This window comes from Lipotes vexillifer, unplaced genomic scaffold (assembly GCF_000442215.2).
Source record: "Lipotes vexillifer unplaced genomic scaffold, Lipotes_vexillifer_v1.1 scaffold1158, whole genome shotgun sequence".
Taxonomy (NCBI): Eukaryota; Metazoa; Chordata; class Mammalia; order Artiodactyla; family Lipotidae; genus Lipotes; species Lipotes vexillifer.
This window is the reverse complement of record NW_006793745.1, coordinates 685523-710941: the sequence shown is the minus strand read 5'-3', so window position 1 is coordinate 710941 and position 25419 is coordinate 685523. Positions and strand designations below refer to the sequence as shown.

At 41.4% G+C, this 25419-nt stretch overlaps 1 protein-coding gene and 2 non-coding genes across 3 annotated transcripts in view; 1 reads left to right on the top strand and 2 right to left on the bottom strand.

Moving 5' to 3' along the window:
- The window catches only part of RMND5A (required for meiotic nuclear division 5 homolog A), a 57488-nt gene that overhangs the window by 2475 nt on the left and 29594 nt on the right, over positions 1-25419 (top strand). The window contains exon 2 of the mRNA XM_007466731.1: positions 18312-18454. Coding sequence (XP_007466793.1) covers positions 18312-18454 — 143 coding nt within the window. The remainder of the gene's footprint in view (positions 1-18311; positions 18455-25419) is intronic.
- On the bottom strand, positions 8234-8305 carry TRNAE-UUC (transfer RNA glutamic acid (anticodon UUC)). The gene has a single exon. It is a non-coding gene; the product is annotated as a tRNA-Glu (tRNA).
- Positions 13610-13681, bottom strand: TRNAE-UUC (transfer RNA glutamic acid (anticodon UUC)). The gene has a single exon. It is a non-coding gene; the product is annotated as a tRNA-Glu (tRNA).

The following is a 25419-nucleotide window of genomic DNA, read 5'->3' as shown; positions in this document are numbered from 1 at the left end:
GCAGGAATGTGTTTTAGACCTCTTTGCTTGGGAACTTTTCAAGGAACTTACGGTCAACGGGGTGTTAGCCACAGAGTTTGCTGTGCTATTCAAACAGTCTGATGTGGTGAATTGTGTGTGTCCCCTCTTCAGCCTCCTATTTTTTACCTTCTTGTCTACCAAATTGCAGTCTTAAATTAATAATCTCTTTGATTTTTAAAAAATTCTTTAGTAATAGGATTAAGTGACTAAAGGCAGCTATAAAACATGAAAGAAAAATAAGTACCACAAGGTCTAGTTTTTAAAATAAAGTCTACTTTCTTAATGGTGTTCTTACATGTAAAAACAACAGACATCATGCTTTGCTATCTGGGTTATGGTATTTTTCAAAGCAGATAATTTCTAAAGTTCTCTGCAGGGTATTACATTGAATCTTAGATATACCCTTCTCAAAGTTATATCGACTGAAATCTGAATTTGGAACTCCATTTTCAAGGTTAAAGGGAAGTTTTCAAGGCTCTGAATGTACCTGTCTGGGCAAGTGATCTGGTGGCCTCTGGTGACCTGAGGGAGGGGCTCCAATTGGGACCCTCCATTAGGGCTTTGGATCTCATTCTCTAGGCTCATTTGTGGTGATATTCTTGTAAGAATGTGGTATGAATAAAGTAGAATCTTGGACTTCATAGATCCCCTAGTTTGCATCATACTGCTGGTGAGTGACTGCCTGATTTAGAAGTGTCCATTAGCGAGGGTCGGGGGATCTGGTCAGTTTTGGAGGTTGAATTACACTTTCTTATGTATAAATTTCTTTTTTCTAAAGTTGTGAGCGGACAACTATACCAAGTGAGGACAGTTAGGATGGTTTGTGGTAGAAACTGATCAAACATCAGTGGAGTTTAATTTGTAAGCCCATTGACACCCCAGGTCCACTCTCACCACTCTGATTCCAGATCGAGAACACTGCCCAAAGGGTGCTTGCCTGGCCTGCCCTAAGATCTCTCATTTGCTCTGAATTGCCCCATGTGGCATTTCCTCAACTCTGAGGGAAGAGGAGAGCACTGTTGTCATTTAGTTGTATCAGCTCTTCAGTGAGAGTTTCCCTGTGAGTGTGAAGTTTGGTCTAATTTAAGAATCAGTATAGTTGATGCCGTTGATGCTGTTTGGCGATTGTTCACAGAGTGCCCTTGATCTAATTTGGATGATATGCTGGTTCTTCTCAAACTTCCCTCACACATGTGCACTCTTATTTTTCAAATGGACTCACAATTTCACTTAAGTAGATTTATCCTCATTTTAGGCAGTGATATTTGTGAAATCATAGATTTGGTGTGTTAGGTATAATCAACTACGTAGTAAAAATAAATTTGTAACTATTAAAATATTATTTCACATACAGCTGAAGTCACCATTCACATCAGTGGTATTGGAACCACACTTTGGACAGCCCTTGATTAACAGATAAATGGTATAGATACATTTTGGTGATTTGACTTGTTTTTATTTATTATCTTTTTTTGGCAAGTATATTTATATTTTGTTTCTCATTGTACTTCTGTGGTGAAAGGGAGAACATAAAAGAACTATATATCATGTATTGCTGATACTCTAAATTCATATTTCGTGATAGAAAATTAGGCTGAAACAGTTGGGTGACAGTTTTATGACATGTATGTGGTAAATAGTCACTTGAAAAATTATAATCTTTGTAAGTGTAAAGGATGTACAGTATTTTTAAAAATTATTATTTATAGGCTGTTATTAAAGGGAGTTCTAATATAGTTTCTGAAAGTGATTCTCAAGGAATTTTCTAAATTTAAAATTGTATTTATTTTGAGTAGATAATACATGTAAATGGTATAAATTCAAAGGATAAAAAAGGATACCCAGTAAAAAAATCTCCATCTCAGTCTTTCTTATTCTTGGACCACTTCACAGCCAGAGATGCTAGTTTCCAGAAAAAATTTTAAGAGGATTCAGGGAAATGGTAATTTATCACTGTTTATTTTTTCTTTGAGGCATTGGACCTGTGGTTCTACTTACTGTGATTTAGGCTTAGTATTATCTCAATTTGCAAGTTGGTAAAGACAATTTCATTTGTGGGTGTGATCAATACATATTATCATCTAAGACTCCGTGTGTGTGTGTGTGTGTGTGTGTGTGTGTGTGTGTGTGTGTGTGTGTGTGGTCTGAGGCTTAGTAATAAAACTGTTTTAGGGCTTCCCTGGTGGCGTGGTGGTTGAGAGTCCGCCTGCCGATGCATGGGACACGGGTTCGTGCCCCGGTCTGGGAAGATCCCACATGCCGTGGAGCGGCTGGGCCCGTGAGCCATGGCCGCTGAGCCTGCGCGTCCGGAGCCTGTGCTCCGCAACGGGAGAGGCCACAACAGTGAGAGGCCCGCGTACCGCAAAAAAAAAAAAAATCTTTTAAAGTATGATCCTCTATCTTTATTTATCTCTTTGGTGAATCAAAGAGAATTTAGTTACTACCTGCAGAATTGCTTCCTTTTTTTTTTCTAATTTGAGGGTGACAAATAAGAAGTAGGCAATTAAACATGAAAGAAAAAACAGAATAGATGATCATGTTTTAAACTAATTTTTGTGGTATTGTGTCAGTAGACAAAAACCAGAGGTCCATGATCGCATGTTAGGCATATCTTTGCATTCTAGAATTTGGGTTGTATATACTACATACATATTGAAAAGTATGTTTATTTATATATGTAAATTGTCTGCTTTTCAGAGCCTACCAGTGTTGAGTGTACTGTGTTGAATGAATTGTAAAAGGATCAGGGTTTGGTGGGCTGGTGCTTTGTCTATTTATTCACCTTTATTCTTTGGTGTACTTCAAGTAGACTACGTAGCTTGGTCTTCCATTTGTTAATCAAATTTTTTGCTAGACAAGACACTCTTGAGAGAATAATGCCTTTAAAGTTCTGAATTGAATAAAAATTTTTTTATTTTTTTATTTTTTGCGGTACGCGGGCCTCTCACTGTTGTGGCCTCTCCCGTTGCGGGGCACAGGCTCCGGACGCCCAGGCTCAGCGGCCATGGCTCACGGGCGCAGCCGCCCCGCGGCATGTGGGATCTTCCTGGACTGGGGCACGAACCCGTGTCCCCTGCATCGGCAGGCGGACTCTCAACCACTGCGCCACCAGGGAAGCCCTGAATTGAATAAAATTTGACATCTACATTGAACATCTAGTCTGGAAGGTAGCAGATAAGTAGGTCAGAAAAGTTTGCGTGGATTAACAATAGCCATTGTTCAAATACTCAAGGAAGAGAATAGACCAGTCACCAAGCTACTTGGGCCTATTTTATATATGGTGAGAATAATAATAATAGGTTAGTGTTGGTGTTTCCAGTTGGGTTTAGAAGCAGATTTAACTGTCACCCTTTCCTTTTCAGGCTCATTTAGGAGATATTCCTTTGTCCTTTGGCACCTTACTCATTCAGACTAGTATATTACTCAGGATCCTTTTGGTTGCAAGTGGCCGAATAGTTTTTATTAAGATGGAATTTGTTGACTCATAACTAAAAAGGCTGAGGTTAGGTCAGCGGCGCCAGGGGCACAGAGGGCGTCGTGAGGACTGATTTTGGTCTCTTCCTCTCTCCGCTGTGCTTTCCATGGTTGGCTTCATTCTCAGCAGAACTTTTTCCACATGGAAGTAAAGATGGCCAGTGGACTCATGTCATCCTTGTACTGCTTGTGATCCCAGATGCAGGAACATGCCTGTTTTATGTATTTCCAACAAAATTACCAGGGAATATCTTTATTGTCTTGGTTCAGGTCATAAGCTTTTCCTGAATCAGTAACTGGGCCTGGTGGGTAGAGTCCATTAGCTACCTTGGGCTGTGCTTAGCAAATGTCAGATGTATGGCCATGTGATCCACTGTTGCTCAGAGAAGAGAGTTCTAGAAAGGAAGACTTGCGTCCAGACAGAAGTGATAGATGTCTGTGATAGTTGAGCAGCTACAAGTTACATTTGATAACAGTGTTCTTTGAGACGGTTTCTTTATTTCTCAGCTTTTGCCTTGGCTCCTAACTGTAATGTTCATATAATTCAAATACTGAGTTGCTGTATGACTTAATCTGTAGACTAGAGAATACAACTCAATTCATGTTCCCTTTGGGAACTTATTTGAAATTGCTTTAATGATTGGTATAATAAAATAATTTTCCTAGGGTTATCTTATCTCTTAAGTAGTTTCTAACTCTGGATAATAACATCGGTAAGGGAGAAACTTGCCAGCACTTCTGTGATACTGTCATACTAGAGTTAGTAGAGAAATTTCCATTGTTTTCATGTCTTAATCTTAGTAGTTTGAATAGTGAGAGTGGTGTTTTAGGCAAACTACTATTCACTTGGGATATTAAAACTGTCTTGTTTTTATTTTGGGCCCTGCTTCTTGATCTGTAAAATCTTTGAAAATGACCCCAAAATGCAGTTGAGGGGAGAACTGTGGTGGTGGTGGGGGCCCTGGCCCTGAGTTGTGTACATGTAACTCCCAGAAGTTGATAGACACCAGGAAGGTGATGCTCTCAACAGGGCATTTCGTCTGGCCTTCCTCTTAGATTATGTGCAGTCTAACGCCTCAAAGAACAGAGACTAGAATCTTTGGCAGAACTTGAGGCTTTTAGAAATAAGCTTTCACCTTATTTGGGAACATTGTTCAGGGAGTCCATAAGGCTTATGTTGCCAAGTCTTTCTCCACTTAAGGGGCCTGGGCACAGTGTTATCTTTGATGAGTTTGTTGTATCTGTGGAATCCATATAGATTTAATATCTTAGTATTGGTATTTGAAGACATTTGGGAGGAGATAAAGAGAGACTTCTTTAAAAAGAAACATTGTTTACATGGCCTCAGTCCTCCAGGAAGGTGGAGGCTAGTTCAGGAGATAAGAGGATGAGCCTGTGCTTGTGGAGAACATAAAGCTTTGTCTGTCCTTGAGCTCAGGAGATCTGGATGAGTCCTTGTTCTGCCACTTCATTGGTTCTACAATCCTGCATAGCCTCTTTCCTCCTCAGTAGACTGGTAAGTTACATTACGGAGTTATGGGAATTAAATAGATGATATGAACTGGCTTTGAAATCTGTAAAACAAGGTTTACTTGTTTTTTTGTTGTTGTTTGTTTTGCGGTACGCGGGCCTCTCACTGCTGTGGCCTCTCCCGTTGCGGAGCACAGGCTCCGGATGCCCAGGCTCAGCGGCCATGGCTCACGGGCCCAGGTGCTCCGTGGCATGTGGGATCCTCCCAGACCGGGGCACGAACCCACGTCCCCTGCATCGGCAGGCGGACTCTCAACCACTGCGCCACCAGGGAAGCCCCTACTTGTTATTTTTAAGGTCTATACCTTTAAGCAGTGTTAAGCAGTGTTTTAACTGAGACACTCTGACTATTTAGATATCTTTATTACTGGTGTTTGTTAACTACCATTCTATGTCCAGTGGTCTGCTTAACACTGTAAGGCAGGGGTCCCCAACCCCTGGGCCAGGATGTAGCCGGTTAGGAACTGGGCTGCACAGAGGAGGTAAGTGGCGGGCCAGCGATCGAAGCTTCATCTGTATTTACAGCCGCTCCCCATCACCGCCTCAGCTCCACGTCCAATCATCAGGCATTAGATTTTCATAGGAGCTCAAACCCTACTGTGAACTGCTCATGCGAGGGATCTAGGCTGCGCACTCCTTATGAGAATCTAATGCCTGGTGATCTGAGGTGGGGCTGAGGTGCTGATGCTAGCGCTGGGGAGTGGCTGCAGATACAGGTTATCATTAGCAGACAGATCTGACTGCACAGAGACCATAATAAATCAACTTCTTGCAGACTCATATCAAAACCCTATCAGTGAGTGGCAAGTGACAATTAAGGTGCATCTTATGGAGTAGACTGGACATAAGCAACACACTTCAGGTGTCACTGTCTCCATCACCCCCAGATGGGACCATCTCATTGCAGGAAAACAAGCTCAGGGGTCCCACTGATTCTGCATTATGTTGAGTTGTATAATTATTTCATTATATATTACAAAGTAATAATAACAAATAAAGTACACAATAAATGTAGTGCATGATAAATGTAGTGCGCTTGAATCATCCCGAAACCAACCCCACCCCCGGGTCCGTGGAAAAATTGTCTTCCATGAAACTGGTCCCTGGTGCCAAAAAGGTTGGGGACTGCTGCTATAAGGAATATTCAAAAGGTATACAAAACAGAGTCTTCAAGGAGCTGTATTTGGATAATGAGGCCAGACTTTTACATTTGAGAGGGGAAAAATCCATGGCTGTAGCACAGTACACTATAATAGATAAGTGTTTCTGCTTGGTATAAATAATAGCAATTCAGAGAAATGGGAAGAGAGGACCCCTTAGAAGGAGCTGCTTGGAGGTGGGCTATTTCAGTTGAACTGTAGAGCACTTGATCAGTAGTTATTAATCACCAAGTATATGTGGAACTAGGCTAAATCTTGTGGAAGTTACAGAGGACAAGCAATCGTCCTCATCATGCTGTAAGAACTTCCTGAGTAGTTGGGGAGATGAGCCCAGTATGTTTTTACAATGCAAGGCCATGTGTAGAGGATAGACCAAATGCTGATTGAATGGTACCAACAATAGGGTAGGGTTTGAGACAGGGACAGAGTCTTCTAACCTGTGGGAAGTTTCAGTAACAGACTGAATGTGGAGAGTGGGAATATAGGGCGGGGTGCCAGGAGAGGAGGCTGGCGAGAACAAAGGTGTGGAGGTGTGAGAGTACAAGAGGCATCCTGGGAGCAGTGAAGGGCCAGAGTGGGGAGCTAAGAGTCAAAAGAATGAAAATTAAACCTATCAGATTTTATAGGGTCATGGCTATCAGGGAAGGCGGTAGACTGGGAAGATACTGAATGACTTGAGGCAGGGGTGGGGGGTGCATTTTGAACAGGGAAGGGACAGGGACATGTTCTGAGACCAGTTAGCATTTAAGTTGATCGGAGTTGGGAGTGAGGTTTGACTAGAGGCAAGAAGCCTAGTTAAGGTTTATTGTCAACCTCAATCTGATGAAATAGGCACCTTTTTTGGGGTAGTGGTGGTAGAGATGGAGACCCATGCGTGGGCTCTCCTGAGGGAAGGAGTTACCAGGACTTGGTGCAGAGTAGGAGAGAAGGGCTGGAAAAATCAAAGGTTAATCTAAGGTCTGAGCATGAATGGCAGGTAGACAATTATAGAACCAGGAGGAAAATGGGAAGTTTAGGAGAGGGGAAGGTAGAAATTTGGGTTTGATTTTTAAATGGGAAACTCACATTCAAATGCTAAAAGAAGCCCTATCTGGTTCACCTATTCATTTCAGAGAGAAATAGATGTCTAGGGATTAATTCTCTATATTTCTAATTTGAACGGAGCAAACAGGCTCTCTAAAAATATCTCGCAGACATTGAAAAACTTGTGCCTGCATCTTCCTCCTCTTCTACTCTGGGTAGTTCTTGCCTCACAGGCTACTGTAGAGCATCACCTTTCAAACTTGTGCCCGTCATGGTGGACTTGCTCTCTGCTCCAGGAGCGCTGCTAGTCTGTACCACGTCACTTAGCTCTCAAAGATAAATTTTTGTGTTTTTTTCGCTCGTGATTGGGTTTGCAGCCCACTAGGCTGTGATTTGGTGCAGTGGATCAGAACACCTATCTGTGAATCTACCTTTCTGTTCAGAAAGGTCAGAGGTTGACCAACAAATACTATCTTTACTTTGTACATTTGCCAGCTATGTACTGGCAGATGTACTGGCAAATGTACTTTGTACATTTGCCAGTACATTTGTACATTACATATACCAAAAAGTTTGTTTTGTTTTCAGGATGTACTGCCTCTAGAAAAATAAAAATGAGTGTTTTCTCTTTGTGCCTTTTCCTTTTCCTCTGAGTAAATCTCTGTTGAGCAGCTGCTGTGTTCTAGGTGCTGAGTAGCTCATAAGAAGCTCTGAACATCAATAGGCTACAGTTTGGTTTGCTACTTACAGTATGAAATAGCCCTTTTATTATTATTTTTAATACCAGCCGTACCTTTTAGAGTTTCAAGTTTTTCTATTTTAATATCTTGCAAGCACATCCATGTTCACCTTGTCAACAACTTCTTTAGAATCAGTCTTGGACTCTTATCCTTTATCTCCTTTTATTCCCATCCTAAATTTCTTTTTTTCTTTTTAAGCTTTTTTGTTTTTAGTCATGCTTACTGAGATAATATTTCATTTTATTTTAATTTGGTTTCGTTCGGTTTGGGCTTTTGGGATCTTAGTTCCCTGACCAGGGATCAAACCCGGGCCCCGGCAGTGAAAGTGCCGAGTCCTAACCACTGGACCGCCAGGGAATTCCTTCCCATCCTAAATTGCTTAATCTGTATAGAACACTTAATCCGTACCCTCGATGCTGCTGACAACATTCAGCACTCAAATGTTCATTGACTCTTTTTTTTTTTTTTCTGGTGCGCAGGCCTCTCACTGTTGTGGCTTCTCCCGTTGCGGAGCACAGGCTCCGGACGCGCAGGCCCAGCGGCCATGGCTCACGGGCCCAGCTGCTCCGCGGCATGTGGGATCTTCCCGGACCGGGGCACGAACCCGTGTCCCCTGCATCGGCAGGCAGACTCTCAACCACTGCGCCACCAGGGAAGCCCCATTGACTCTTAATGTTGTGATTTCTCCCTCCCCTTTTTAAAAAAAAATAAATTTATTTTATTTATTTGTTTTTGGCTGTGTTGGATCTTCGTTGCTGTGCACAGGCTTTCTCTAGTTGCGGCAAGCAGGGGCTGCTCTTCGTTGTGGTGCACGTGCTTCTCATTGTGGTGGCTTCTCTTGTTGTGGAGCATGGGCCCTAGGTATGCGGGCTTCGGTAGTTGTGGAACGCGGGCTCAGTAGTTGTGGCTCACGGGCTCTAGAGCACAGGCTCAGTAGTTGTGGCTCACGGGCTCTAGAGCACAGGCTCAGTAGTTGTGGCGCATGGGCTTAATTGCTCCGCGGCATGTGGGATCTTCCCGGACCAGGGCTCGAACTTGTGTCCCCTGCATTGGCAGGCGGATTCTTAACCACTGCGCCGGCAGGGAAGCCCCTCTTTAATTATTTTTTAAAGGAACTAATCTAGAATGAATTCTGGAGTATAGTTTTGTGAGGTCTGAGTTTTCATCTAGGTACAGTTAGGATTATGTTTAGTAAATGGATTTCTTTCTGTTTTTCTGTATTAAAACTTGTGTGCCATTTTGCTTTCCCCTTAATTCCAAGTTTAAACTCTCTGTCCATTTTATGAAAGCGGAGTTAACTTTTAATAACTCAGAAGAGCTCAAGTGCCATATATGTATTATTTATAAACTTGGATATTTAAATTTTTTCCTGCGTCCACAGTATTCATAAAAACGTTAAGTAAAGTCTTAGTGATTTCTGGGGAGTCTTATTTATTTCTACCAAAATGTCCTAATCCTAGGTGGTGAGGTTTTCAGCTTTTTGGGAAATGTTAATAATTGTCATCATAGCAATACCTTTCTATGTTGTGCCTAATCATCTTTTATAGAGTGGTCTCAATTATCATGAGTCTCATCTCTCATGTGTTTGACTCTTAGGCAGCATGTACTTTGTGGTGTAGTTGATACCTCTAAACTGCCTTTTATGGACCAAATTAGAACTTTTCATTATCTACTGATGAGCAGACATATCAACTGATGGCATTTGTAGCGCTACCTACCAACCAGCTGTTCAGTTTCAACAACACTTTCTTAACTGTGTGGGTGTAATTTTTTGTGTTTTTTTCCCTGGGCTACCATAAAAATAAGTGGCAAACAAAATTGAAAATGCAAACACTGAGTAGGGATGCAAACTTAGTTTTCAGTCTTAATGATAACATTGTCTTGCTTGTATTAGGTGGCCCAAAATGATGAGTAAATCATGTCACAAAGTTGTTCACATGGCTGTTTTAAGCCATGTGATTTGTAATGAAGGAAAATAATGGAACAAATATATGAGCAAAATGATCAAACTGTATTAAAAGTTATTTGTAAAACCAAGTTAAATTAGGAATTTTATAATTTTTTGCTTTGTGGGAACCAAATCCCCCCCTTTTTTTTTTCTGTATGCGGGCCTCTCACTGTTGTGGCCTCTCCCGTTGCGGAGCACAGGCTCCGGACGTGCAGGCTCAGCGGCCATGGCTCACGCGCCCAGCCGCTCCGTGGCATGTGGGATCCTCCTGGACCGGGGCACGAACCCGTGTCCCCTGCATCGGCAGGCGGACTCTCAACCACCGCGCCACCAGGGAAGCCCCTGGGTACACTTTTATAGGAACACATTATGTATTAAAGTTGAGAAGTATTTCATTTCTTTGGTGAGCTTTGGGATAATTTTCTTTTACAAACAAGGAAACTGTGGCTCAAAACACAAGCCTGTGAGTTCTTATTCCAAGTCTTCACCTACATGTTTAAGAGTATTTTTTGGGGGGGGGTGTCGTTATTTGGAAAAGAGAAGGAACTTATAACTGGGGGGACTCTACTTTGTGAATGTGTTTTCTTTGAAAATTGGTGTGTGTATTGATTGGTGTATTTATTTGGTGTTTGGAAAATTTAGGGTGCAATGCTCTTGGGAGTAGTACAGCTTAAGCATCCTGGAGATTAAACACTCATATTTTCTACCTTCAAGTAATTTCGTGGGGGTGATAGACAAATAAATATTTACAGTGTAGTGTGAAACCCTGATAGAGAAGTACAGGAAGCTATGCAAACAAGTATTTTTCTAATTTACGGTTTCCGTGAAACTAATGGACATAAATCCTGAAATGGCTAGGCAGTGAAGCTGAAGGGGGGCAGAGCTTGAAGTCTTAGCTGGGCTCTATAAAAACAATTTAGGAGTTAACTCAAATATGTTTAATTTAGTTTGGCAGATGTCTAATTTTGGAGGAGACCATGCCTATTCCAATTTCTGAGAATATCATGCTTAAAATTTGTTTATAAAACAAATTATTCTATTGCCCTAAAAGAAAAATTGTCTTTAACTTAGACCAGCCATGTGTGTTGGTTCTTTGTTTGGATTTAAAATCTCTTACTGACATGCTAATTATTTATTTTGTCTGTTGAATCAAGTCTAATAATAAAAGTGACCTTAAAAAAAAAAAGTACTTTTCTGGTACAGCCACTTTGGAGGACAGTTTGGTGGTTTCTTACAAAACTAAACATTACACTTACCGTAAGATGCGGCAATCAGGGCTCCTTGGTATTTACCCAAAGGAGTTGAAACTTAGGTCCACACATAAACCTGCGCCTGGATGTTCATAGCAGCTTTATTCATAATTGCCAGAACTTGGAAACAACTAAGATGTCCTTCAGTAGGTGTATGGATAAGCCAAGTGTGCTTATGTCCAGACAGTGGACTAAATAAAAAGAAATGAGCCATTAAACTGTACATGTATAGGGGCAACGTATATAGGGGAAATCTCAGTGCCTCCTCTCAATTTTGTTGTAAACGTTTAGCATGGCAACCAGCACATATCAGGCATTCAATAACTATTTACTGAATGAACAGAAAAATAACAGATCATGTATTACACAGTCTCAATTTCAAGCCCAGCACTGGAGACTCTGGCACTACCAACACTGTGAACCAACGCCCTCTCAGCTGCCAACCTTTCACGTTTAGCTGCTCGCTGTTCCTCTGCTCTCTCCCAGTTTTATAACTGCTCTCAAAAAATAAAGTATTAGGAAAAAAAAGTACTCGAGGTGACTAAGTGGTGAGCACTGTCTCAGAACGATTTCTTTCATGTTTGTGTATGGGTTCTGAGTACAGGGAGGTTTATCGCATTGCCAGACACAGTTGGCACGGGACTGCATCCTGGGTAAAGAGTGGCCACTCCAGTGGCAAACCTGGAATCCAGCGTTCACCTTCATATCTGGTTTAGTTATGGTAAAGATGGCTGTCACAGTAATTGCCCAGCTTTCCTCCTAGGAACTGAATCCAGTTAGATTTCTTTCACAGAATGGTTCTCCTTGAAGCAGGTTTTGTTTTCATACAAATAAATCAAAAGAACATTAGGACACTCCCTTCAGGACTTAGAAGTTTGGTCTCAGTCAGTTTGTTATTATAGTGATTTTCAAACCTGTTTTTACCTTTGGCTGATTTCCACTGAATCCATTTGAAAATGCATTAGTGGAATCCTTCTCTCTAAACAGGGCTTTCCCAGGGTTCTCTTTCAGATTATTCCATTATACTTTTCTTGTGCTTCCAAATAGTTTGTAGAAATTATTTTTCCTTGGGGCATACTGAAGACTCTCTCAATGTTAATTAATTGACCTTATATTACTAGTATCTATCATTTATAAAAACTAAGTTGCTAAGATTCGAAAATATCGATGGATTTCAAGGGTGGGGCATAGAAGTTCAGCTGGTAAATTCCAAATGCCCTCTCTCCAGCTTGGGCTCTGCTCTTTCTGTTCCTTAACCATTTGCTTACTTTGTTGTCTGCTGACTGTAGAAACAAACATGTCTGGATGGATAGGAGTTATGGTTTGCATTTTTTAGGTTTTTTAAAAAATTGAGTTAAAGTTCTCATACCATAAAAATCACCCTTTTAAAGTGTGTATTTCACTAGCTTTTAGTACATTCAGAGTTGTGCAGCCATAACCATTATCTAATTCCAGAACGTTTTCATCACTCCCAGAAGAAACCTCATATCACTAACAGTCACTCTCTGTTCCACCCTTCCCCCACCCCCTGGCAACCATGAATCTCCTTGCCTATTCTGGACATTTCATAGAAGTAGAATTAAACAATTTGTGGCCTTTTGTGTCTGGCTTATTTCCCTTAATGTTTTCAAGGTTCCTCCATGTTGTAGCATGTATCAGCATTCCTTTTAGCTGAATAATACTCTGTCGTATGGATTTGCCACATTTCGTTTATCCATTCATCATTTGGACATTTGGATTGCTTCCATTTTGGAGCTATTAAATGCTGCTATGAACATGTATAAGTTCGTGTATGGACATACGTTTTCATTTCTCTTGGGTGTATACCTAGGAGTGGAATTCTTGGGTCATGTGGTAACTTTGTTTAACTTTCTGAGGAATGTTTTCTACCGCTTTTGCACCATTTTACGTTCCATCAGGAATGGATGTGGGTCTGAGTCTCTATATTCTCGCCAACACTTGTTGTTGTCCATCTTTTTTGTTATAGCTATCCCAGTGGGTGTGAAGTGGTTTCTCACTGTCGTTTTTTTTTTTTTTTAATAAATTTTATTTATTTTTGGCTGCGTTGGGTCTTCGTTGCTGCGCACGGGCTTTCTCTAGTTGTGGCGAGCAGGGACTACTCTTCCTTGGGGTGCCAGCTTCTCATTGCGGTGTCTTCTCTTGTTGAGGAGCATGGGTTCTAGGCACGCAGGCTTCAGTATTTGTGGCACTTGGACTCAGTTGTGGCTCACGGGCTTAGTTGCTCCGCAGCATGTGGGATCTTTCCGGACCAGGGATCGAACCTGTGTCCCTGCATTGGCAGGTGGATTCTTAACCACTGTGCCACCAGGGAAGTCCTTCTCACTGTAGTTTTGGTTTGCATTTCCCTATTGATTAAAGATGTTGAGCGCCTTTTCCTGTGCTTATTGATTATTTGTATATCTTTTTTTTTTTGACTGCACTACACAGCTTGTGGGATGTTAGTTCCCTGACCAGGGATTGAACCCGGGCCACGGCAGTGAAAGTGCCGAGTTCTAGCCGCTGGACCAGCAGGGAATTCCCAGTATATCTTATTTGGAAAAAATGTCTATTCAGATTCTTTGCCCATTTTTTTTTTTTTTCCTATACGTGGGCCTCTCACTGTTGTGGCCTCTCCCGTTGCGGAGCACTGTCTCCGGACGCACAGGCTCAGTGGCCATGGCTCACGGGCCCAGCCGCTCCGCGGCATGTGGGATCTTCCCGGACCAGGGCACGAACCCGTGTCCCCTGCATCGGCAGCTGGACTCTCAACCACTGCACCACCAGGGAAGCCCTCTTTGCCCATTTTTTAATTGGGTTATTCATCTTGATATTGATAAGTTGTAAGAGTTCTTTGTGTATTCTAGATACTAGACCCTTATCTGATATATGATTTGCAGGTATTTTCTCCCATTCTGTGGGTTCTCTTTTCATTTTCTTGGTAGTGTTTGAAGCACAAAATTTTAGTTTTGATGAAGTCCAATTTAATTATTTTTTCTTTGGTTGCTTTTGCTTTTGGTGACATATCTCAGAAACCATTGCCCAATCCAGGGTCAAGAATGCACCCACTTTCTTCCAAGAATTCGATAGTTTCAGCTCTTACATTTCAGTCTTCACTCCATTTTGATTTAATTTTTCTCTATGGTACGATTCTTTTGCATATGGATAGCTTGTTATCCCAGCACCGTTTGTTCAATATGACTTTCTTTTTAACTTTTTTCCCCCTTTATTTACCATCAATCCAAATACTTATATTAATAGTGGCTGCAGATGTGCAAGGCATATAAGACTGTGGAGTATACAGTTTACAATAAGAACTTGTCTTCCCTTTGGGTCTTACATCTAGTTGAGATTGATGGTGGCATATATACATGAAATCGTTAAATAGTGTATGATTCCATGCCAGAGGAGTGGTGGAGAGAGCAGAGTTCATTAGGAACTGAGAAGACTGAGTAAGTCTGTGGGCAGAGAAGTTCATAGAGAAAATAAAGCCATTGACCTTACATAAGGTTTAGATACAGAAAGACCAGAAATGGTCAGAGCAGAGCTTACTGAAGCAATTAGATTCTTTTGGCCCCGAGTATGTATGGGACACCTTTTAGACAGATTTAAAATTTTTTCTGGATTACCAAGTATTCTCTTAGCCTAAACTGTGTTATTAGAAATTGGAAGCACCTGATATATACTTTGTGCAGTTGTATTTAGAAGTAAGGGTAGTTTCTATTTTGGCCACCCCACATTGGATTGGGTACCTTATGGGCACTATCTCCAGTTTACTTATCTTTTTACTTCTCTCAGTGGTTGTCGTTGAGTCAGACTTATTATATTGCCTCTTCACAGTCCCTACAATCTTCGAGATTTCTTTTCTTAAAACTCTGGAAAAACTATTCTTGTCATGGTCACTGATTATTTCTGTATTGCAGGTCAGTGGTCAACTCTGGGTCCACATGTTACTTAATACATAGCAGCACATTTAATGCAGTTGGTTACTCCCTCCTCCTTGGCACATTTTCTTCACTTGGCTTTCCGAACACCATATTTCCTTGATTTTCCTCCCACACCAGAGTTAGTATTTCAGTAGTCTTTGTTAGTCCCCTTTTCCAGTTCTACTTTGTCTTGGTCTCATAAACTCGGAGTTCCCAGGACTCCCTCCTTTTATCACTTCTGTGTGTCTGCCCCGACTCTCTCTTGTTGATTTCACTTAGTATCATATGCATCCCAGTAACTCACAAATTTGTATCCAACCTTGACCTTATTCTTGAACTCCAGGTTTATATCTCCAACTCACTCTTACACATATGCACTGGGGTGACTACTCAACCTCTCAGCTTTCACAAGCCCCAAACTGAACTCTTTTATGTCTCCCTCCCCCTCATAACTGCTCAGCCTTTAATCTTTTTCATCTGAATTGAAGACAGCTTTGTCTTTCTGGTTGACTTGGGGTGAAAACCTTGGAGTCATCTGTGAGTCCTTTTCTTCCCTCATACCCAGTCAAAATCCTGTTGGCTTTGCCCTCAGAATATGTCCTGAATACAACCACTTCTCACCACCTCCACACCTAACACCCTGGGCTGAGCCACTGTTCTCATCTGGATTGCTGCCACAGCCTCCTGATTCATCGCGTCTTGTACTCCTATCATCAGCCAGAATGACTATTAAAATGTTACGTCAGTTTATGTAGCTGTTCTGCTCAAAACCTTGCAATGGGCATTCCTATCACTCAAAGAAAGTAAAAGGAAAAGACTTTACAGTACCAGAAAGGCCCTACAAGATCGGGACCCCTGCCCTGGTCTCCTGGGCTTCCTCTTCTACTGATTTCCTTTGCCAGAAATCTACTTTAGCCATACTGGCCTCTTCGCTATTTCTTGAATAATCTAGGTATATTTCTGAAATAGGGCTTTGTCCCCCTCAGTCTGGAATGCTTTCCTCTGTAGGGGAGGAAAAATAATTTTCTTTCTACCCTTGCAAGTTCTTGGCTGAGAATACTATATTAAAAGACAGATTAACCAGTGAAAAACAGACAGTTTGTTAACACGTATACCTCATGTGTATGTGGGAGATTCTCAGGGAAAAATGAGTAACTCAAAGAGGTGGCTTAGAATTCAGGCTTAAATACCACCTTCAGCTAAAGACAAAAGAAAGGTTGGTATGGGGAGGCCAGTAATGGAGAGGTTACCAGGAAAAGCACAATAAACAAGAATAAGGCTTGTTTTACAGATCTAAGTCTGAGCTGTCATCATGATAAAAAAATTCTTTAGAGGTTTAGAGTCATTCTTCTCTGCCTGGTACAGAGAGGGAGATACCCTTACAAATGGAGATTTATTTTATAAATTTAAGTTTCCTTTACCAAAGGGTAACTTCTACTCTGTTTTCAGAGCTTCTGTGTCTGCTATTTCTCAGAATAATCAGCTCAAAATCATTCTTACGCCAAAGAAGCTATTTTGGGGTGGCATATTCTGCGACCCTTCACCCCACAGAGGTATCCACATGGCTAATTCCCTCGCTTCTTTCAAGTCTTTGACCAGATATCGCTTTCTCAGTGAGGCCTACGATGTCCACCTGTTTAAGATTTCAATTGCTTAAGCCACATACACTCCCCATTTGTTTTACTCTGCTTCCCCCCTCCCCTGCCAGTGGCACGTATCCTTTTTTGTGGTACTGTATAATTGACTTACTTTGTGTTTATCTTCCTCACCAGAAGGTAAGTTTTAGGGCAGAGATTTTTGCCTGGACACTTCTATACCTGTCATATAATTGAGTGCTCAATAAATAGCTGTTGAATGAATAAACATCCTAAGGCTACTGTACTTTCAGGGTTTTTTTTTTTTTTTTTTTTTTTTAATTTGGCTGCGCTGGCTCTTAGCGCAGCCAAATTTCTGATGTAAATTAAAGTTTAAGAACCACCAGTATGAGCAGGATTTCAGGAGCCAGGTCTGTTGCTTACAGGTATGGATGTGTAGATCTATGAGGTAATTGACAAGTATAACTGAATTTGTTCTCTCTTGGTTCTTCTCTTTCTCTTCCTCCTCCCTATTTCCTGAGGAAGTAACACAGGGACAGAGGATATAAACTGTAGTAACTTCCAGTTGATTAATTGTGTGTGTCAGGGTCCCCAAGACTACCTTTAGGTTCTGGTGATTACCAGGAGGATGCACTGGACTCTGCAGGTAGTCACACCCATACTTATGGCTAACATTTATTACAGCAAAAAGATACAAGGCAAAAATCAGCCAAGGGAAAAGTCACATGGGACATAGTCCAGAGGAAACCAGGAGAAAGATTCCAGGAGTCCTCTCCCAGTGGAGTCACACAGGGCACGCTTAATTCCTCTAACATCAAATCCTAACGAGTGTGAAGTGTTACCTACCAGGGAAGCTCATTTAGAGACACAGTATTCAGGTGTTTACTGGGTACTAGTCATACAGGCACCCTCTGTCTAGCAGATACCGAAAGTCCAGGGATGCCAAGAAGAAAAGTAGTTCAGCACTAACCACATTATACAAACAGTTTAGGCACAGTGAGCCATTCTTAACCAGTTAGGGTGGTAGGAACCCTCCGGTTCCAGGCCTGCTTGCAAGGTTGACCCTTGGCTGGCATCTGGGAACTTGGATTTCAGGAGGGTTCCTACCCCCTAACTGGTTAAGAATGGCTCACTGTTGCTTACAGGTAGGGGTATGTTAACTCTTTTCTGCCGTGTTTCTCTTTTCGCTGTTTTCATCATGGTATCCAAAGAAGTTTGTTTTTTCTTCTTTATGTAGAACATAAAGCATTTAGATTTATCTCTCTTTAGGAAATTTAGTAATAATCAAAGTGTGAGAATGACTTGGACAGTTTAAGTGGATTGAATAAGTGAGTTTATTCATGTAGGCATATTTTCTGAAAAATGCCTTCACAGTATTATTGTCTCCTGATTTTAGTAATTACAAAAGTGATTTATTTCATGGTAACATTTTAAAATTTATTCCAGACAATAAAAAATTAAAATAGCTTTCTTAGTATTCACTTGAAAAATATTATCTATGAATGTGACCATCTGTTCAAAGCAGACACTGATTTTTCTTCACTCTACTTCCATCTTTCATGTTCCAAAGGGCCAACTTGTAACTTGCCATCTTTGGATTTGCTTTTGTGAATAACCAGTCTTCTTCCTTTCTTTCTTTCTTTATAGGTCAAGATGCTGAATTATCAGGGACGCTTTCACTTGTTTTGACGCAGTGCTGTAAGAGAATAAAGGATACTGTTCAAAAATTGGCCTCAGACCACAAAGACATCCACAGCAGTGTTTCTCGGGTTGGAAAAGCCATTGATAAGGTATATGGTGTTGAAGGGAGCGTCTGGTGTTGCTTTAGCATCATCCTTCATCTCCTGTCACTGCTTCAATAACATTAGCTTTCTCAGATTATTTTATGTTGTTTCTTTTACCCTTGCTTTTAATAAACTTTTGCAGATCTGGTTTTACTATGTTAAAGTTCCCTGTTGCTGTTATTTAAAAAACAAAAAGAAAACAAACCAAAAACCTTCTCTTTTTACAGCCTTGTTTTTTACCCATTTGCTTAAATGATTACCGCTCCTAGTGTCATGATGAGTAAATTTCCAAGAAATTTTAACTTACTGTGAGGGAGTTTGTTTATAGAAGTAACTTTTCCTACTTCCTGAGTAATTCCCAGGCCATGACTCTGCCTCTGTTATGGGATGATTAGGATAACACGCTTGCATCTGTCTCCCCTGCATAATTCTAACTCTTGTTGTCTTCCTGTAAGCATGCTAGTCACTTTTCTCCAGTGTTGCTTTCTGTGTGAGTGGGTTGGTTGCTAGCTAGCAAGGCCTGTCGCTTGTATTGGGTGATTTTCCTTTTTTAATTTTTATTGGAATATAGTTGCTCTTGTGACATCTCTTAAATCTTTAACTTGGTGGTTTACTTTTAAGCAATTTTCACTTTTAGCACTGGGCCAATTTTGCCCTTGGAGTTCATAGTCCTAGTGGTGACTAAGAGAAGTGGCCTAAAGTTACTGTGTGATACCTCTGACTCTTTCAGAGGAGTTTGAAATAGTCAAACGCTGGGGAGTTTGTGACTGGTTATGGACATTTTTGTTCACACATTGTAAACTTCCCGGAGGGTAGGAGGAACTTTTGGGGAGAGCTGTTTGTAGTAAAACCGGTCTTATGAGCTGCTCCATATGTATACATGAGAACAGTAGCTGTAACGTAGAAACTCGTGGAATCCAGAGAGTGGCTCTAACTCGTGGGTAAGTCTGTTAGAAATAAGCCTACAGAGCAGTAGTTTTGAAAAGCTAGGCTCGAGGCAGCCTCAGTGAGCACTAGATGCTTGTAAGGAGATGTGGTTAACTGGTAGGTACGGTATGACAGGACTGTGAGTGGTGGGGCTCGGGGGACTGTTTGGGTAGCTGTGCCTTCAGAAGTGTTAGTGACCTTTTGGAGAGCTCTCACCACTCCCACAGCGCTGTGGGCTTCGCCTCAGCCAAAGAGGCCGAGGAGTGGTGTTGGCGGCAGCAGCCTCATTTTTGGGTCGGTGATGGCCGTTGCCAGCAGAGGCTCGGAAGCCAGCAAGTGTTCTCTGAAATAGCTTTGAGGTTGTGATGGCTGTTTGTTAATTGCAGGGGAGTGAACACAGCTTTGGAAGTGGCTTCAGCCTCAGGCTTCTGGGGGCTGTGGCACTGGATGCGGTCAGCTGGTACGTGAAGTGATTGTTGGCGTGTACTGCTTAAAGACCTCCTGGAATGGTGATGGGGGCACTTTAGAGGTGTTCTTAAATCACTGTGGGTGAGGAACCCTCTGTTTCTTTAGGGTGAGGTAACTACTGGTGGTGTTTAGGAAGCTTCGGATTTTGGTGGCTGACAGTGACCAAGGCGTTCTAATGATGGTTCGGACCCCAGGAGGTTCCTGGAGGCATTGACCACCAGGCTGCCTGCAGTTATGCCAGTGTCGGGGGGCAGCAGGACCAGAACATGCCATGACGGTGAGAATAGCTGAAACTTCCAAAGCAGCCAATCAGAGAAAGCGTCTGAGAAAAGAGCCCAGATTCTGGGAATAGGTAGGGACGGCCTCAGCAGTCATAACTCAAGTGTGCGGACTACTGGCCACCAAGATTTGGAACATTTGGGCAAATAATTCAGGAGCTTTGCATTCTGCCACTGGTAGGATGGCCACGTGTCCTCATTTCCTAGCTTATGTCTTGTCGCTTCATAATTATCATCAGAACCCTCTTTTACTCTTGTTCCCCAGCTACTGGTGACTTGCTAAACATGTCTTCCTCCTGATCCGGCAAGTCTTTATAGATATTCATAAGGGTTATCATATTTTGGCTAATCTTTGAGACAAAGCATTTAAATGTATTTGGTGCTAGAAATGGAAGTATCTTTTTGAGACTGGATAACAAGGGAACACATAGTGAGTAATCTATATTCTGACTTTTTTAGGGGGGATGTGTTTGAGGTGAATGTTGCTAATTAAATATTTTAATTTACTCATTTCCCTTTTGAAGACATTTTTCAGGTACTTGGAAATTATAAGGGCCTTTTCAAGTAATTTCTTTTTTTTTTGGTAGGTTTTATGTTCCTGTGAAAGTAGTTTAGGTTCTAGGTGACGCGGATTCTAGATTCTTCTGATCTATCATATGAAATAAGATCATTAAGTTGATACTGGTGCTATTTGTTGAATTATAGTCCTGCGGCACAGCAGAAAGCTTGGATCTCTTAGCCCAGTTCGCTAACATTTTCCAGTGCATTCTCTCCCCTTTTTTTGGGGTGGGAGGGGGGCATCTACTTAGCCTCAGCTGTAAACGAAGTTGTTACCCTGCTAGAACTACCTAGACCTTGTCCATGAGCTTCCCATGCGTATGAGGAACTCTGTTGGCTGTTGTTGTCAAGACTCCTTTGCCTTGTAAAGTCTTCGTGTCCTTCTAGTTTGCACCTGGTAAATTTGTGCAAGCTTCCGGGGCCGCCTGCTCTAAAGGCTGGGTGGACTTGTGTGGACTGGTAAACAAACAGGATGAAGCTGAAGCCACTGTGGCTCAAGCCTCTACACAACAAACAGCCTTGAGTAATAAACTGGAATGTCATCCAGCGGCCTGTGAGTACCATGTTATGGACACATGTTCCCACCCTGCTGAGAGGAGGACAGTAAAGAAGCCGGTGACTCCTTTATGAGCAGGTTGGTTGTTGAGTGAGGAACTTCAGTAAATTTTTGACATGCTTAAATGATTTATTTTTTCCTTTAATGTTTCAGTGCTCCTTTTAAAGTTCTTTAGTCATCACTTCGCTGAAAATGTACACAGAAGAGAAGTTTATGATGTTAACCAAGACATTTTCTGGTTTTTAATTATTGCCAACATAAAAAGTTATTGAAGATTTCTGCTTTAACGTGTTGACTATTTCCAGATGCTTGTAGTATAATCATAGTTTATAATATATAATAACAACAACCATTGGGTTTTGTGGTAAAATTTTTTTAAATGTGTTTTTAATATTTATTTTATAATTTTTAAATTCCTTCTCTATTTTAAGAAAATCTAGAATTCTCTCCTGTTTCGTGTATTTTATTTAGTATTTTACTTAGTCTTTTGACTTTTTTAAAGTTTAATTCCTAAGAAAAGTCAATAAAAACAATTATTGCTTTAGACTCATGTATGTGTGTGTGTGTGTGTGTGAGAGATAGTGCTAAGATTTTAAAGTGCCTAAAATTTGCTGTGGGACAGTGGAAGGTGAAACATACAGTTCTTTAGAAGATTGTGGTCTAGTTTGTTCATGTAAGGGTGCTTTTTGTACACATAAAAGAGCTGGAAAGATTCCGAGGCAACATAAAGTAAGTTTGCATAGGATGGACTCTGCTTACTATAAAAAGGAAAGGGAAGGGCTTCCCTGGTGGCGCAGTGGTTGGGAGTCCGCCTGCCGATGCAGGGGACATGGGTTCATGCCCCGGTCCGGGAGGATCCCGCATGCCGCGGAGCGGCTGGGCCCGTGAGTGGGGGGGCCGCGGAACCAAAAAAAAAAAAAAAAAAAGGAACGGGAAGATCATTATGCTCTTGATTAATCAAAGGTTTCTGGAGTTGATATTTTAAATGTGATTTGGAAGAATGGGTAAGATGTAGGGCAGCAGAGCAGTGAGGTGTGGCTCTTCTGTGGCACCCAGAAAGGAGCTGAACAGCTGAGAAAATGCTTGATTCCTGTTAAAGACTCTCAGGTACTGACTGGATTGGAGCGGCTGCCCTCGTCAGGACTAGGACAAGATCAGGCTAGGGACAGGCCAGTGATGGAAGGCGTCAGGATTTGTTCCAAGGAGATGAGGGGGAAAGGGAGGGAACGATGAAAGCATTTGAGGATTTGCTTGCCTTCATTAGATAGAATGAAATTAGACTAAGGAGAAGTCAGGAGTAGGAAAATACAGCTCTCACTTAATGGAGTGTTGACCATGTTCCAGATACTGAGCTGAGAGCTTTATATACATTTATAGCCCATGATGCAGGTACATTATTCCCATTTCACGTATGAGGAAACTAAGATTCAGAAATACTAAGTAACATACCCCAGGTGTACAGCTTGGAAGTGGTGAATTGATGTTTGGGAAAAGGTATCACTCAAGAGTTTGTTCTTAAACACTGTGCTGTGCTAGGAAATCAGTTAGGCCATTGCAGGGATGGTAATGTTTTAAGGGGGAAAATCTTCTGCCACTAGATGGAGCATCTACACGGGTGAGGCAACATGATGATTGTTTAAAAAAATGGAGTAAGGCTATAAAAAGTGAAATAGAGAATATTTTAAGATAGTTCTGGGTGAGCCGTTTGGAACTGCCTTTTATGCAGGTATGACTGGGGTATGAGAGGAGAAAAAGATACTGGCAGGAGAAAATTTGGGGGCTTTAGCCTTAAAAAGTTATTTGGTTTGAGTGGGTGAGGTTGGATAAGTACTGGCTCTAAAGTTCTTACTATGTAGTGGATAAATCCTTGTAGTAGAGAGACGTTAACGAAGGAAGGAGATTAAGGAAGGAAATGAAGGAAATTAAAAAGGCTAGAAAATTTAGTCTAAGATGAAAAAGCTAAGTTTTGAGTTTTGAAGTATAGGCAGATAATTTGATTTATGTTTTGGGTGGAATTTTTAGAATTATTGAAAAGGAATGGTGAACAAAGTTATAAAAAGACAACAGTGATTAGAAGCTAGGAACAAACTCCCTAAAAATAAAACATGTCAAACTAACCGCCTTCCCCCCCGCCCCGCCACCAATTACTAGCAAGGCATTTAATAAAAATCTCATATTTTTGTGGTCAGGATGGAAGCTGTTCTTTTTAAATTATGTGGTTTGAATAGGAGCAGCCGTGTTCTCGATACCGTGTCCACTTCGGCCACGGTGCTGCATGGTGTGAGGATGGGCCTGAGCCATCCAGGCTTGGCCACCTTCGTGTGCTCCAGGGTGGGTACCTCAACGTCCTTCCCTAGGATCTTTCTCATTAGAGCCCTTATGGAAAGAAGGGCTGAAAATATGTGAGCCCTGGAGTGATTAGTAGCCCTTGAAAGAATCTGGTCTCTTGTGGGAAGCAAAACCTACATGTCGCAAGAATAAGGGAGGGGAAATCTTTTGAGACCCGTTTATCCTCCTGTCTACCCCTGGTCACCTGTGCCTCTTTTTAAATCCAGCTTGCTTGGGCAAAAGAGATTTCTGTTTGTAGGAACCAAGAGTCCTGACTTAAGCAGCTAGTTGCTCTCTGGGTCTCTTCACTTGTACTGGGCTTCAGTTTCTGTGAAACGATATTGGTTTTGCCCTTTTCAGTCTGAAGATCATTCTCAGAAGAGGAGTTGAGTTCCACTTTCTCTGCCATGTGTCCCATTACATTATTAGTTTTAGGCTCTGAGCAGAATGAAACTACATTATTTAGTTGGTAATGATAATTATTTGTTGAATTATAGTCTAGTCCACAGAGGAAAGCCTGGACCTTTGCAGTCAAGTCTCAGATTAGGATACAGGATCAGAGAGCCCCACTGGATCTGGAGGGGGCACAAACCCACTTTTGCCTGAGTCGAGATGAAACAGCTTGCTTGGTCTAGCATCCAAGTTAGGTTGGGTTGAGAGGGGAAACAGACCCTATACCTATTAAGCTGTGCCAACTAATCCAGTCTGTAATTGTATTCAAGTGATTTTAAATTAATGAATTTATTATTAATGCCTCTGTTAAAGTGCTTTTGTGTTTTTATTTTTATTTATGTTTTCTAAAATGAAGCTCTTTTAAATGTAGAATCAGAAGATTTGGTGGCAAGGCCTGGCCCTCAGCATCTGTATTATGGAAGGCTTACCAGGGGATAGGTACTGATAGTAGCTATCTTCATGTACGTTATTTAATTTAGTCTTCAGCAACACCTTGTGAGGTAGAGATTGTGGTCGGCATACACAGATGTGAAAACTAAGACTTTGGTTCAGTAACCTGCCTGAGATCACAGAACTAGAAAGCAAATGGAAGAGCTGGGATAAAAGCCCAGATTTTAAGACTTTGAAGAGCCTTTCCCAGCTGGAGTTCTTTGAAAGAATTAATTCCTAGTATCCTGAGGGCACCCACTGTATGTATGAATTTCTGTCCTGTGCTTCTAGAGTGGTAAGAGGTGTGTGCCTTCTTTGGGTGAGTTAGTAAAATAGTCGCTCAGATTTCTGTAGTTCGTTCAGATAAGGAGGAAGTTGGGGAAGCAGATTGACCAGAGCAGAAAGGCATGTGAAATAACATGTAAAATAATTGTGAAGGATGGGGACGTAAATGTGACAGGTGGTTGGATTGTGGGGCATTTTAAGGATCTTAAAAGCCCAACAGAGTAGTTTGACACATGTCTGGTCACGCCACATGACTCCCCTTTGTTTATAAAGAAATAACTTATTAGTGTGCACCCCCTAACCCCCCCCACCCCACCTTCCTTGATCTGACTAATCTACCTATCTCTTAACTTTGAAAACTAAAGGAGAGGTATGAATATCATGCAGAGGAGAGACTGGAATGTCTAAAAGGAGCAACATTTATAAATGCTCATTATGAGACACTACTAAATTTATTTTCCAACCCATAGTTGGCAAAGCACTGCTGTCTGGTATATACCTACATACGGATTATTTTATTACAGGGCATATACCTCATCATCACCTTTACTAAGTTTACTAGTAAAAATTTAGCAATTTTTCCCTAAAGGGTTTATAGCAATTTATAGTTCTACTGAACATATATAACAGTTTCTGTTTCCTCAATTCCTACTTACACTTGGTATTATCAGACTTTTTTTTTTTTTTTT